Here is a 15,591-nt window from a genome sequence, read left to right as displayed (position 1 = left end):
GCTAGGGAGCTGACCCAGATAGCACAGCAAACCTCTCCTGCCTCACCTACTGCTTTCCTAAGCAGTGTATTTCAATCAATCTGCCTGTTCTGTTTCCCACTCTGTCTCTGGTGAAATCTCTCCCCTCTTGTACCTTGGTCTCATCCCAGCTCTTGCAGGCATAAATAAATATATCTTAAAAAATAATAATAATAATCTAATTCTAATTTTACCAATGATGGTTTAGTTGGCTAAGGAAAGTCTGAGCAAAATACTTTGAATATAAAAATTCAAAACAGAAATATTTATTTCCTTTTATATGTCCCCAGCCCACCATATTACCACATAATAGGTGTGAAAATATTTGAGAATTTCAAAAGCCATTAGCATTTCACTTTCATGGCAGTTTATTTTACAGTTCAGAGCACTAAGACATTTAGAATTACCTGTGGTTCGAAACCCATGTCAAACATTCTGTCTGCTTCATCTAAAACAACGTATGTCACTCTTCGGAGATTTGTGACTCGACCTAAAATGAGGGAAAAAATAAAGACAAAAAGAAAACTAAAAATCAGTCACAATTCATTTTATGACTACTAAGAACTTTAAAAAACTGTAAAGGGAACTAAAATGCCTGACTTAACCAGAGGGGTAAGTTAGGTATCTTTAAACAGTGAAAAGAAATTTTGGTCTACAATGTCTTAATCTAATGGCAAATACTTTCTGACATGGGTATATGAGGCCCTTTATTTTGTCAAACTCGTCTCTTGCATACCATCATAGGGCCTGAAGAACCTGTAAAATTCAGAAAACAGCCCTCTCCAAAACACATCATAAAACTAAGACTGAGATGAAGCATCGAGCCACATCAGCCATTATCTGACAGCATCACCTAGGAAAAAACATATTAGAGATTACAGCGTATGTGTGGAAAGCAAGCTCCAGAGCTAACTATTTAAGATGTAGAAAACTTCCCTTTATGTATTTTATAGCCTACTTTCATATAGTTAGAAGTTTATAGTGGGCATTAATCACAACATACATAAGCTTTAAACACCAAATTTGTTACATAAATATATATTCTTTTATACAAAGATACAAATCCAATTTTATTAAGTGCTCCCACTGGTCTAAATAAAAGCAACTGGTCTCTTAGCCATTGACAGCTAATAAGTACACACAGGAATTCTTTCCTAAAGGATTAACAAGTATTTCTATCAATTGCTGAATCAACCACCTGGCAAACCATGTATAAAAAAGTTATTAAATATAAAACAAAAAGATAAGGGAAAAAAGTAAAATTAATCAAGATGAATTCAGATGACTTAAATCAATGCAGCGTTGAGAAAAAACAAGGAATTATTTAATCAGCATTCAGTCCAAATCTTTTCATATGCTGTATAAGCACAATGACATCAATTTTGATGTCACTTTGTCAACTTCATGGGCAATTAGAATTAAATGTATATAGAAATTAGAGCAGAATTCTTCAGAAACATGCATTACTCACAGTTTTTAATACTCTATTATGTATATGAGTGCTACAATGATAATCTTCCAAAGCATTTTCTTCATAAAGTAGAAATGCACCAAAATATATGCTTTGTGATATTTAAGTATTCCATATTAACATTTGCAGCCCCAATTAGTTTTGCAAGGTTGGGAACAGCATTAAATTACCTACCTTTGATGGTTTAAGTCTCGGAAGCCCAGTTCTATTTATCTTGAAGGGCCTTTCTCCACAGAAGTTAAATAATGTCAACAGTTTAGTAACAGTTTTGATAGGGAATAATTTAACAAAGCACAACATTTGAGCTTAAAAAGCATGCAATATTTACAAAAGATAAAATTTCTTGAAGTTGCAATATCTTAATTTATCCAGTATTGTAAGAAAATACTATTTCAAATGGATAAAAATTTTTACCAAAAAAAAAAAAAAACGTCTCCCACCTGTTAAAAGCAAAGCAAGGCCAAAATTGAATTAAGACTCCATGATAAGAGCTAAAAAGATAGCTGGAATTAGTTCTGAAAAGTATTAAATTACAAAGTATTTTCAATGCTTACAAAAATGAGCTTGTTACAATACAAATTTTAAGATATTACAGCTTTAAGATGAAAAGCAGAAACCCTCTCGTGGTTTCGTGTATCTGCTTTGACTTAACAAAAATGTACAGAAATCAAAAAGGAAAAAAGAGAACAAAAATATACCTCTGACTTACCACTGTTAGCAGCTAACATGTCAATCATTCGACCAGGTGTGCAAACAATAATTTCAGCACCTCTTTTCAGCTCAGCAATCTAATAAAACAAAGATGAAATTTTACAGTCTATTTATCACTAATGCTTATTTAAATAGATTGAAAATATTGCCCTTGGTCTAAGGATAGCTACAAGAGTAAGACAGAGGGTTCATTACAAGACTCTAAAATTTCCTGCTCAATTCTTTAGAGTGCTGAAGCACCACTAAAGGGACAGGTGGCAGCAACATGATCACACTACACTTTAACCTAGAAATAAAGAAAATCACAAAATTTTACCAATTTTATTTTGGCATAACCCACCAAAAACAAGAAGGAAACAGTAGAGAGCAGTAGATAAAGTGGTTGTATAGATAGCATTGTTCACATTGAGAGTTGATTCTATTAGCAAATCATGAAATAAGCAGGTCACAACCAGTATTTTTAAACTGAAATAGAAAGGAAATAACAGAATGCACTAGCCAACATAAAGCTAGTGTTCAACATTTTTATAAATATAAGTGCAGCATGCACCAAGTGATTTTCAATTTCTAACTAGACGCTGTGTTCAGAAAAAAAAACTGCAAAGATAAACTTAGAAAATTAACTTCAACCGTTTAAAAGACTAGAATACATGCCTAGAGGTTAAGTCTCAGCACTATCACCTCTATGGCCTGAGTTCAATCACTAACCTAGGAGCTGATCCATGTGGTACAGCAAACCTCTCCTCCTTTCTTGCCCATTACTCCCCTAAGTAAATATTGTCCATTCTGCTCCCCACTCTGCCTCTGTTGAATCCTCTTACCTCCCACAACTCTAGCCTACACCCCAGTTCTCCCATGCAAAAATAAGAGAAAATGGCTTAGGATACAAAAAGCAAAGATTCCTATGGGTCCCTACAACATTAACTCTCAGAAGGTTTTTATGATTATGTCAACTCAGAAAAATGCCCCTTAATTCATCCCATTTTTCTAGATTAGCTTAATAAAGACTAAGAATTTCTGCAGAAAAGAAACTTAACTTTGTATATTCCACTTCCAAACTTATTTGATCATAAGGCCCACATATTTTACCTTTTAATTAAAACTAAGTATCTAATGATAATCATTATTTAGAAAACACTTGTAGAAATGCCAGGCAAAAGAATGAATGAAGGTATGTTTAAATAATTTATGCTAAAGTCATTGAAGAATGTTGATGAAAGTCAGATATTGATGCATCCCATTCATGGCAACCTTTTAAAGATGTCAGCATAGAGAAAAGAAATGCTGTCCCACAAGTCACAAGACCCAGGTGCTAAGACAAACTGTGGTACACTAAGCTAAAATGGTGTCATTTAGTGTCAACCTTTCTGAATATTTCTTTATCTATAAAATGGGGGGGCATGGTGTGTGTGAAATGTGCCTTCCTTGAGCATGGAAAAAGAAACAGGAAGAGGCAACCTAAGGTAAAAACTACTCAAAAATTGTAAAATAATATCATTCTGACCATATGATTACACGTTGTTATTAAAGATTTTTAGAAGCAATCATTATTAAGACTCTGAAACAGGAATCACTTTTTACTGAATCATTCAACTGAAAAATGGGGAAAAAAAAAGAAAGAAAAGAATGGAAAAACTGATGTTCAACTACCTGCTCACTGATTCCTGTTCCACCATAAACACAGACCACTCGAAGTCCCAAGGTCTTGGAAAACTTCTTACATTCTTTGGTAATCTGTAAAGCCAGTTCTCGAGTTGGAGTCATGATGACAGCTGAAAAGATAAATATGTCAAAAGCCTAACCACCAAAAATTCTTGAGGCTTTGCTTTAAAGTATTAAATTTAACCTCTGCAATAAAGTTCAGATTCCTAAGTCTAATTTTGGTGTTGTTTTATGCCACCTCTGAAAATCCTATTTTTTTCCCGAACCTTTATATTAATAGATATTGTTATGAAGAATAATTTTAAGATTTTAAAAACATGCTATAGGGAGACAAATGAGTTAAATACCCTCAGGAAAATACTTTCTTTAAACAGAATGCATGTTGTTCTCAACTGCAAATCACAGAGCAAAGACAATCAAGTGACTCACTGCGTTGCAGAACCATACCTGGGCTTCCGGAAACAACCTTGATCTGAGGGGCACAGACAGAAGAGAAATAACACTGTGCCCTCCATTTCCAAGAGTGGAGCAGAGCAACTTTCCAAAACCCTACTCAAATTTTCAGAAGAGAGAGCTGCCAAATGAATCAAGAAATCTGAAAACCTAATCCTGAATAAAATGCTGGCACTATAGCCTTTTAAGGCAAAAAAATAAAAAATAAAAAGGAAAATGCATTTCCTTACAATCTTCTATGTTGAGTTTATAGATCCATTGATACTGGGCTAAGAACAAACCTCAACATAAATAGATAGATGCACGAGGAGACTACCTGCCGAGTCAGAGTTTAAAAATTGAGCTGTGCCAGGAGAGGCTGTTTTTGTACTTCTGAGATGTCACTCCAGAGCTCTGATGACTGTCACTCCACCTGCTGGTTAAGGGGAAATCAGCCCCACAGTGCCAAATTTATAAAGGAAATGTACATCAAGACATCTTTATTGTCATAATTAAGAACATTATAAACTATCAGGTCTTTCTGATAAAATGACAGCAAATAGTTTAAAGAACGGAATCGTACCTATTGGCCCCTCTCCTTCTTCCAATGACCTCTGATCCATGATGTGTCTGAACATAGGCAACAGAAATGCAATGGTCTTTCCACTTCCTGTCTTGGCAATACCAATCAAATCTCTTCCAGACATTATAGCAGGAATGGCTTGAGTTTGGATTGGGGTGGGCTTTTCATAGCCATGCCTTACAAAGAAAACCAAAGGAAGATTAGGTAAGGCTGATATATCAGACATCCCATAAGATTAAGGTCTTTCAAAATATGGCATCTCTATAAACATTATTTAGCAAAAAAGAATGGATCACTATACATGTATGAACCTAGAAAATAAGACCCTAGGTGAAGCCAAGACTACACTAGTATGATCCTATGTATATGAAATGCTCAGAATAGGTAAAACCATAGAGAGAGTACACTAGTCATGTGCCTGGGAGGACGACAAGGGACAACACTGACAATGACTACAGGTGTCTCTTGGGGTGAAAATGTTCCAAAGTTAGACTATGGAGATGATTACCCAACTCTACAGATACAATAAAAAACACTGAACTGTATGCTTTAAATCACTAATCACATAAATTGATATATGAAAATAAATTTTTTAAAAAATCACTAGTCACTTACTTTTTGAGAGAGTTTAAAATCTTCATGGAAATTCCACACTGGACCCAAGATTTAATTGGTTTTGGGCAACCTTTTCCCTTGACTGTGATGCCCTCCATTTCCAAACGAAATACATTTACCTCTATCAAAGAAAACTGAGATTAAAAACTCTTATATAATGCTTTTAGTGTCTATTACTTTTGAAGTGGGCATGTTAAAGAATCTCAAATTCTTATTTTAGTGTTACCAAAGTAACTCCATGTAAAACTTACAGGACAAAGCACTAAACAGCCCAGAGAGAGTTACAATTATCACTATTGTAATCAACTAAAGATGGTAAAAAATACTCCAGTATTTGTATTTTGGCTTCAAGTTGCAACAGGAATAAATAACAATGGTGAACAAGTAATACAACCACTTACTCTACAGCAGGAGATGCCCAGATTATCCTTATTCTACCAATGTCACCCAGATTCACATTGGTTCCTCACTCTCAAATATCAGAAATAAATGGCTAATAATATTTTATTTACTAAAGCACATAAAAATTATGTTCAACACTGAAAATCTAAACATGAGACAAATAATTTTTTTTTCACATTTTAAGTGTGTTCAAAAACATACTGACACAAAATCATACTCCTCACTGCTCTTGATCATTGCAGATGATGTTCCCACTCCCTACAATGACACATTTCAATATAGTTCCATTCTCATTTCTCCAAGTGAGACAAGCAAATTCCTCCTATGTTCCCAACAATTCACAGTCAATCTATATTGACCTTAGAAAAGTGAGTGTTAACTCTTCTGTTTCCAGAATAACCAAAAAGTAAGAAAAATTTACCTTCTTGAGACATTTTTGCTAATTCTGGAACTTCAACATAAAAGTTTTTCCTGAATGGTTCATATTCAATTTTTCCATGATCTACAGGCTCTAGAAGCTTTCTCTGTTTTGTCTGATAGCCTGTAAGGGCTGTCTGAAGATCAACTTCTTCCTCTTCTGAAGAATACTACAATTTTTTTAAAAAGGAGGTAAGGTGAAATTCATTACCATTTTCTCCTTATGGGAAGCAATATTCTGAGCTTTAAAAAACTTCTCTCATAGACGATATTCTTTGGTTTTTACCTTTTTGCTCTCTTAATTTTTAAAATTAGTTTCTTTTTTCCTGGTCCTTCTACAAAATTGTAACAAGTTAAAGCTAAAATAATAAAATAATTTTGACACAACTTTAATAAGTTTTGCTATAGTTCTCTCTACATATATCTTTACAATGCACAATAAAGTAATAGGAAGAAATTTTGTCCATCTCATCACTTCATTTCTTCTTTCCTTATTGCACATCTGAGATGAGTTGAGGTACAGGAGGGAGTCAAACAGTGACATAGAACAAGAGGTCAAAGATGTCAGAATGTTCTACCAACTGTATATTTAGCTATAGTATTGTTCAGAATAGTAAGACTTCCTCTTAATAGTAGCTTAATAAAAGCATGTCTCTATCAATGCTTTCTAATAATTGATTCTAAGACAATACCAAGAACAAGTCAAGCATTAATGAGAATTACCTCCATGGCATCCTGATCATTCTCCATGAGCTCACCTTTCTTCTTATCTGAATCTATAACTGCTTTTTTGGTAGTCACAACAGTGACCACTTTTGTGACTGTTGGTCCAGACTTCTAAAAACAAAAAATTTAAATATTTTGCAAAATTGAAAAAAAAAACTGAAGCAGAACTGAAGAAAACTGAAACACAATAATTGCTGTAAGTTAGATTGTGACAACTTATGAAAAAAATTTCTATAAATATTAAAATGTAATACAATCATATTTTGTAATGTATTAATGGAGCTTAACACATTTTTATATAACATTAGATAATGCAATTTATTTTCAAATATTGGTAAATGGTACTCTTCCTTCACTCAACAATACAGGAGTTTAGAATGTTTTAGGAGTTTAGAATGACTCAATGAACAAAAGGTAAAGGTCATAGCTCTTGGGAGCTTTTATTTTTATAAAGGACAAAAAATAAATATGATAAAATTTTCAAAATTTGTTTGAAAAGTAATACTATATGAAAAGAAAAATAGGCTAGGAAGGAGGGAATTAAGAGTATGAGAGATGAGGCCCTCCCTGGTGGCGCAGCGGGTTAAAGCACAGCACTAAGAAACTAAAGCCACTTCCTTATGAGTTCGATCCCCGCCTGCCCTGGAGGTGACCACATGGCGAGGCAGACCTCTCCTGACCCGCCCGCTGCTCCCCTCAGCAGTGTATTTCGTCGATCTGCCTTTTCTGCTCCCCACTCTGTCTCTGGTGAATCCTCTCACCCTCTGCATCTCTGGCCTGTACCCCAGTTCTGTACGAATAAATAAATAAATCTTTAAAAAAAAAAAAAAAGAGTATGAGAGATGAAAGTAATGAGAAAATCTGGAAAGAGGAATTATTGATAAAACAGCCAGCAAAGGTAGTGAGCAGATGATGATGGCATCGAAGTAATTTATAACTAAAAAGCACGAGCATCTATAGTACTCAGATGTGGGAAAGAAACAAAAACACTAACTTTTAAAGTTATACAGTTTGGCAGGCTAATACAAAAAATGAATTCAAGTTATCCAACTAGTAACATAGATCTTTAAAAACAATAAGAAAAATCCATACCTTTTCATTCCCTCCACCACCTTTAACACTTCTCATGTTAAACTTTTTTACTTCCTCTTTCACTTCTTCCATGTAAGCATCTAATGGATCTAACTCTTCACCCTCGATTTCATTTCCTTCTTTTTCGGCTTCTGCAGGATCATCTTCATCATCTAAACATCAGAATACGAATTCTTTATACATGTGTTTTTAAAAAAAAAATCAGACCACACTTAACCATTCTAACTTTTCATCTCATTACCCAGATACATCCCTGTGTAATTACACAGTGAAAATAAACTGCTCACACCTAGAATTTGTGACATCAACTAAGTATTGAGTAATAATAAAATGATAAAATTACAGGTCATGAGAAGAGGCAAAAAGATTAATGATGCAAAAAAAATAATCTCCCACATTAAATTTTCCAATTGTACTAGAAGCAGAACTAAAAATTTTCTCTGCTTAATAATGTTCAGTTACCATAAAAAAAAAATGTTCAGTTACCAATTACCTCTTTAAATTACAAAAGAAATAAAAAACAGCATATAATACTTAAAATAATCTAGCCTTATTTAAACACTCATTTACTTATTTAAACTACTATCTAGACGTTCAGAAATGGAGTAAAATTTCATTTTCCTATAAAACTTCACCTTTCTGCACAACTGAAATTCCAAAAAATCAAAATTATGAAAATCCAGAGGAACCTGAAAACATGACTAAATTACCTTCATTACAAAAATTCTTATAAAAAAAAATTTAAAGACCTGTTTACTCACTGCACCCTACTACTCAACACTCCACTCTAAAGTACAGTGATTTTTTTCTGATTACTATTCTAGCAATTTCATTTTTTAAAAAGATTTATTTACTTTTATGCATACAGGGGTACAGGGCCCTCCCTGGTGGTACAACAGATTAGGACTCAGCACTGCAAGCCAGCAGCAGCTGCTTCAGTGAGAGTTCCCCAGCCCCAAAGGTGACCCACACGGCACAACAGACCTCTCCTTTCTCACCCGCTGCTCCCCTCAGCAGTGTACTTTGTTGATCTGAGACTGCTCTGCTCCCCACTCAGTCTTAGGTGAATCCTCTCACTGCCCCTGTATCTCTGGCCTGTATCTAGTTCTGTATGCATAAATAAATAAATCTTAAAAATAAAAGAACTGGGGTACAAGCCAGAAATGCAGGAGAGTGAGATGATTCACCAGAAACAGTGCAGAGCAGAACAGGCAGATCTACTGAAATACACTGTGGAGGAGAGCAGTGAGCAGGTCAGGAGAGGTCTGCTGCACCATGTGGGTCACCTCCCTGGCCAGGGATCAAACTCCTACTGCAATGGCTGCAGATAGCTTCATAGTGCTGTGCTTTAACCCTGGTAGGAGGCCCCACAAAATGGTTAATATGATGTTATGTCTTTCTACAACAAAAGACAATTTAAAAAATCTCAATATAAACTATTACTCATAGTTCTAGAATGTTCTACCTAAATTGTTCTTTAAGCTGTAAATCTAAGAAATAAAAATACCATCATCATCTTCTAAACTCCATTTTTTCCCTTGTTTCATCTCTTCAATTTCTTTTTTCAGTTCCCCTATGTTTTCCATGGCCTTTTTGCGCTGCTCTTCTCGCCATTTTTCTACTCTTTCTTTTCGTTTTCTCATTTCCTCTTCTAATTTATTCTGGTCAAAGTTCTTAGGGAAAAAAGAGAGAAAACAAGGATTAACAATTTTACTCCAGGTAACACTCCACGTAAGTCTCCAGAGTATAGAAAGGGAACAAACTCCTAGATTTAGACCATTTTTAGTAAATCGTATATGCTTTTAATATTAAATATGCAAGCAAACTGAAATTACAGAAAAAAGCACCTGCAACTAAGAAAGCTAGAAGACAGACTTCAAACACCATACCTTAACCTGATTTTAGTTTATAAGCAACATGTACACATGAAGGCAATTTCTTCCTGAAAGTAGAAACTAGCTTAATGATCAAGCATATTTTCCCAGCTAGACTGAATTTTTAATCCTCTTAACTTCTCCATATGACCTCTATAAACAGTCATTTTCTGTTACAAATTAGTAAGTAAATGAAATCTTTTGTTCAACAGGATTATGAAGTTTTGTTTTTCTCAATCTTTAAGTCTAAATTTCCTGGAAAGTCATTTTAAAGACTTATTAAAATTATTAGTACTCTCAAGAAGAGAAAACAAAATCACTTTCACAAAGTCATAATTTTAAAAATTAAGCATTAGAGAAATCACAAAATTACATAGACTGCTATTATCACAACGCATATAACTATACAAGTAAAAAGCAATTAACAAAATTATATAATTTATTATGGCGATGGTGTCTTAGGCACCTAAGATCTATTTCTTACATTGAAGGAATGTACAGATAACTATTTCTTACATTGAAAATATTTTGTAGTATGGCTATATTTGTATTGTTAATTTAAAAATATTGGTCCTAAATTTTTATAATTTGTAATAAATCCATCTTCTGTAAAAATGAGTCCCACAAAGTTTATCTTTTTCCCTCAAGGTCACCAGTGATTTAACAGAATAAACCAGACCTGCCTATTTCCTGTGTTGTATCCTTTCAACTTACCCTGCCCAGCTAGCAGGTGCTTGAAAAAGAAAAAGAACCCTTAAAAAACAAGCTTAAAAGAATAAAACAAGAAATGAAGCTATACTATAGACTAGAATGAGTTTTTAAAACAATGCCTTCCTGGTAGCATGCGACTTAAGTCTCAATGCTATCATGCCATCACTGCTGCTCTCCTGTCTCCCCACTGCTCCTCTGGGCAGTACATTTCAATGGATCCACCTGTTCTGCTCACCACTCTGTCTCAGGTGAATCCTCTCACCCCTGCACCTCTAACCTATACCCCAATTTTTCTATTTACAAATAATAGGAATACACAGTTGAAAGAAAACTGCAAATAGCATATAAACTTAAGAATACAGTATTATTGATATTATATTCGCAGCATTTAAATATTCACTTGTATTAGAGACTGTCACTCAAAATAAGATTGGGGGCCCTCCCTGGCGGTGCAACAGGTTAAAGTGTAGCACTATGAAGCTATCTCAGCCACTAAAACACAAGTTTGATTCCCAGCCAGGGAGGTAACGCACATGGCACAGCAGACATTTCCTGACCTCCCCACTGCTCCCCACAGCAGTGTACTTCATCAATCTGCCTGCTCTACTTCCCACTCTGTCTCTGGTGAATCCTCTCACACTATGGCACCTCTGGCCTGTACCCCAGTTCTGAATGCATAATTTAAAAAAATCTTAAAAAAAAAATTGGTAAAAATTAAAATAAAAAAACTTAAATTTAAAGCTACCATGTTTGCAAGGATGTGAGGAAATATGACTTTTCATGTTTAAGTTTTTAAGTCACAATTTATGTTGTTAGAGGGCAATCTGATGTTTTTATGAAAATGTTAAGTGCTTATACCCACTGACAAAAAGTTCACTGACACTGTATTCATAACAGACTGTGAACAAGGATCGATGTCTGAACAACTGCAAGCAGAAAATAACCTAAATATCTACAAGAGTGAGATCTACTTTTTTTCAACAGAACACTATTTTGTAGCCATTAAAAACCTTTCTATAACCTGCAGTTATAGAAAGATCTCCAATATGTAGCAAAAGAAAACATCAAGATATTTTACTTCTTAAGATGGATGATGAATATACTGCTGTTCACTATTCTTAAGAACTTACATATCAATAAAATAATTTATAATTAAAAGCAAAATATAAAACAAAAAGCAAGGTATAAAATACTACATATTCTATGATTGCATTTTATAAGTAAAAGTAGACAATAATTACATACATGAAGAAAGTATTCTCAGATATGACTCAGAAAACAAGATAAACTTTTTGGGACTCATTTTTACAGAAGATAGGTGAATACATTATATGTTAAAGATTTTTTTTCAAAAAAAAATTTTTTTTCCATAGGGACAAACATTTCCTGTTTATTTTATTAAGACCTATTCTCATTTGTTTAAAAATAACATTAAACAATTTGTCATTGCAGAAACAAGTTTGCTATTATACAACTATTTATTTATAAATTAATAAACATACGCCAGCATCTTTTTCTTTTTCATCCTCTTTGTCATCTTTGTCTTTTTTCTTTTCTTTAGAGCTTTCCCCGCTATCTGTTTTCTCTTTGGACCTGGATCTTCCAAAAGGAGAAATAAGCATCATCTATTCATGCTTGGAAACATTAATTTTAAAATGCTTTTACAGACTTGAGTTTACTTTTTTTAGGTATGAAAAGTCTAAGAGTTAACATTTTTATATTCCATTAATAAAAACCTTAGAAACAATGAAAAATTAGTCCCAATACTATTCAATATTTAGAAATTCACCTAAGAAAAATTGAACATATTGAAAAATATCATATAAAATCAACTTCAAAAATTTTTTCCCTCCTCCTACTTAAAAGAGCAGGTTTATGAGGGAAAAGGACAGAAGAGTAAAGGACTCTTGCATAGACACAAGAGGGCAGGAAGAGCTGCCCCAAAGGGAAGGTTCACTGAGAAAGGCCATGGGTGTAGGCAGGCAGACTTAAAGAGCAAGGTGCCTCTGATGAGGGAGGTCAGTAGAGAAGGCCTGGCAAGGTAGAGGTCACAGCAGGCAGGAGGCTGCTGTCCTGCAGATGGAGAGAGTAGGTGGAAAGCAGCACCTGCATAGTCACAGGTGGGCAGAAGACAGCTGCCACAATTGCAAAACTTGAGTAGGAAAAGTAAAGTGTATAAGTAGACCAAGACTTCAGCATTACCCAAGATCATTTATATATGTAATATTTAAATCCCAACAGGCTTGTACTTTGACCCTACTTAAGAAATCCTAAAATAATATTTAAATTTAATGTGACCAAATTAGATGTTTCCCTCCTTTATAATGTTTATTGAAGGCATTTTTCTAAGAAAAATCCTTCCTTAAAATCCTTCCAGGTTTGATAAAAGCTACTCAGAGATAAAGAAGATACTTTCCAGTACTACAAACCTCTAAAATTTTTCTATGACAGAGTGAGGGCAATAATAACATTACCTGTTTTCAGTTTTCTTGCTTTTATTACCAGGACTGGAGGAGCGGGATCGCCGGCCCCTGCTTCTACTCCTTGAGCGTCTCCTGTCTCGACTTCGAGATCTTCTGCGTTCTCGACTTCTGTCTCTCTCTCTACTTCTGGAACGTCTGAAAAAGAAACATTTTTAATTATTCTATGACCAAGCTGAGCTAACAGATCATGTCATGGTTCCCTCCCATGCTCAAAGAAGTGTCTTAATTATCATCATTAAAGGTAGCGATTTCAATTAGCTATCAGTGATAAAGTGAAAAAGAACAAAGTAAAATCAATTCTTACAAATGGTCAATGAAAATAATGAGGATATAGGGCCCACCCTGGTGGCACAACCAGTTAAAAGTGCAGCACTGTAAAGCTAGTTGCAGCCACTTCAGCGCAAGTTGGATCCCTGGCCAGGGAGGTGACCCACATGGCGCAAAGGACCTCACCTGTCTGACCCACTGCTCCCATGAGCAGTGTACTTCATCGATGTGCTACCTGCAGTCTCTGTGAATCCTCTCTCCACCCCTGCACCTCTGGCCTATTCTGTATGCATAAATAAATAAATAAATCTTTTTTTAAAAAAATGATATAATTTTAAAATGTTTATTAAAAACATGCTGGCCGAACATCTTCAACAAACTAGCAACAACAAATGTTGGCGAGGATGTGGAGAAAAAGGAACTCTCCTGCATTGCTGGTGGGAATGCAAACTAGTACAACCACTATGGAAAACTGTTTGGAGGTTCCTCAAACTGCTAAACATGGAGCTTCCCTATGACCCAGCAATCCCACTCCTAGGTATCTACCCAAAAGACACAAAAACACTGATTGAAAAAGATACTTGTACCCCCATGTTTATTGCTGTTTTATTTACAATTGGAAAAACATGGAAGCAGCCCAAATGCCCAAAAGTAGATGACTGGATTAAAAAGATGTGGTACATATACACAATGGAATATTACTCAGCAACCAAAAAAGAGAAACACATGTCTTTTGCAGCAACTTGGATGGAGCTGGAAAAAGATCATGCTTAGTGAGATAAGCCAGAAAGAGAAAAAAAAATACCGGATGGTTTCACTCATAGCAGGAGTATAATGGACCAGGTGGAAAATAACAAAAATAATGAACAACCATATACCAGAGACATTTTGTGGGGGTGGAGTGGGGAATGGGATCAAAAACGGGGTGGAGGGAGGGAAATGCACAGGATTATGGTGATGGCACATGGGTGACTTGGTGATGGGAAACCCGCAGGGATTACAATTGAGATGGAAAAAAAAAATGTACAAAATGATGTAAAAACATGCTGGCCGAAAAAAAAAAAAAAAAAAAGCTACCTAGTGCCTCCTTAATGGCCTAGGGGTTAAATCCCAGTACTACCACCACAAAGGCCCACCTACTCTGTCTCTGGTAAATCCTCTCATACTCCTGCTCCCACCCACAATGTCTGCCTGCACCCCAGTTCTACACAAAAATAAGTAAAATCTTAAAAAAATTAAGCAATTTTAAAAAACTATCTAAAATCTACAGCCTATAACAGAAAATCTAAATTTCACAGAAAGCCTAAACCTAAGTATAGGGATATGCAGTAAAGGGTCCTCGGACAGTCGTGGATGACAGTCTGGAAATAAGAATTTCCACCATGGTGTTGCTACTAACTACTGACCTAACATAGGGCAGAGTTCTGATACTCTGGGTTTCAGTTTCCTCATCTATAAAATATGGAGACTTCTCCAAAAAATCTCAGAATCCTCCTGTTCTAAAATCTCGTGATTCTTGGGCCTCCCTGGTGGTACAAGGAGTTAAGTCACTATGAAGCTATCAGCAGCCACTGTAGCACGTTTGATCCCCAGCCAGGGACATGACCCACATGGAGAAGGAAACTTCTTCTATCTCACCAGCTGCTCCTCTCAGCAGTGTTATTTCAGTCAATCCACCTGTTCTGCTCCCCACTCTGTCTCTGGTTAATCTTCTCACACACCCTACCTTCAGCCTACACCCCAGCTCTTATATGCATAAATAACTCTTTAAAAAAAACTGCGTGATTCCACTACCACATCAAAAAATCAAAGATCAAATATTAAATGACTAAGTGCTTGACTGACTTGTATGAAACTGATCTTGGGATCATGTAATAAGGAACTGAAAGAGCCACCACTATTCAGAATGTGATTCTCTGAGAATCAGATAACGTTTTCACAATCTCTCCTTCCAATGACTGAAAAAGATAAAAGTTCTGTGATCACTAAAATATATGGAGAACTGATGAAACTCAACAAAAATAAACAACCCCATCAAAATATGGGCAGTAGAGCTAAAAAGACACTTCTCCAAAGAGGAAATGCAGATGGCCAACAGGCATATGAAAAAATGTTCAACATCACTCG

The 15,591-nt window shown here is 35.2% G+C and overlaps 1 protein-coding gene across 1 annotated transcript in view; it reads right to left on the bottom strand.

The window, feature by feature from the left end:
- The window catches only part of DDX46 (DEAD (Asp-Glu-Ala-Asp) box polypeptide 46), a 40,730-nt gene that overhangs the window by 20,015 nt on the left and 5,124 nt on the right, over positions 1 to 15,591 (bottom strand). Inside the window, exons 3-13 of the mRNA XM_004686734.2 lie at positions 13,189 to 13,332; positions 12,217 to 12,313; positions 9,637 to 9,802; positions 8,130 to 8,281; positions 7,035 to 7,148; positions 6,316 to 6,481; positions 5,493 to 5,613; positions 4,878 to 5,053; positions 3,851 to 3,972; positions 2,199 to 2,277; positions 426 to 508 (exon numbers count right to left, since the gene is read on the bottom strand). Of these exons, the coding sequence (XP_004686791.1) occupies positions 426 to 508; positions 2,199 to 2,277; positions 3,851 to 3,972; positions 4,878 to 5,053; positions 5,493 to 5,613; positions 6,316 to 6,481; positions 7,035 to 7,148; positions 8,130 to 8,281; positions 9,637 to 9,802; positions 12,217 to 12,313; positions 13,189 to 13,332 (1,420 nt within the window). The remainder of the gene's footprint in view (positions 1 to 425; positions 509 to 2,198; positions 2,278 to 3,850; positions 3,973 to 4,877; positions 5,054 to 5,492; positions 5,614 to 6,315; positions 6,482 to 7,034; positions 7,149 to 8,129; positions 8,282 to 9,636; positions 9,803 to 12,216; positions 12,314 to 13,188; positions 13,333 to 15,591) is intronic.

The sequence above is a fragment of the Condylura cristata genome, unplaced genomic scaffold, assembly GCF_000260355.1.
Source record: "Condylura cristata isolate star-nosed mole 26May11 unplaced genomic scaffold, ConCri1.0 scaffold00021, whole genome shotgun sequence".
Taxonomy (NCBI): Eukaryota; Metazoa; Chordata; class Mammalia; order Eulipotyphla; family Talpidae; genus Condylura; species Condylura cristata.
Note: the sequence above shows the minus strand (reverse complement) of the source record. Positions and strands in the feature narration are given on the sequence as shown.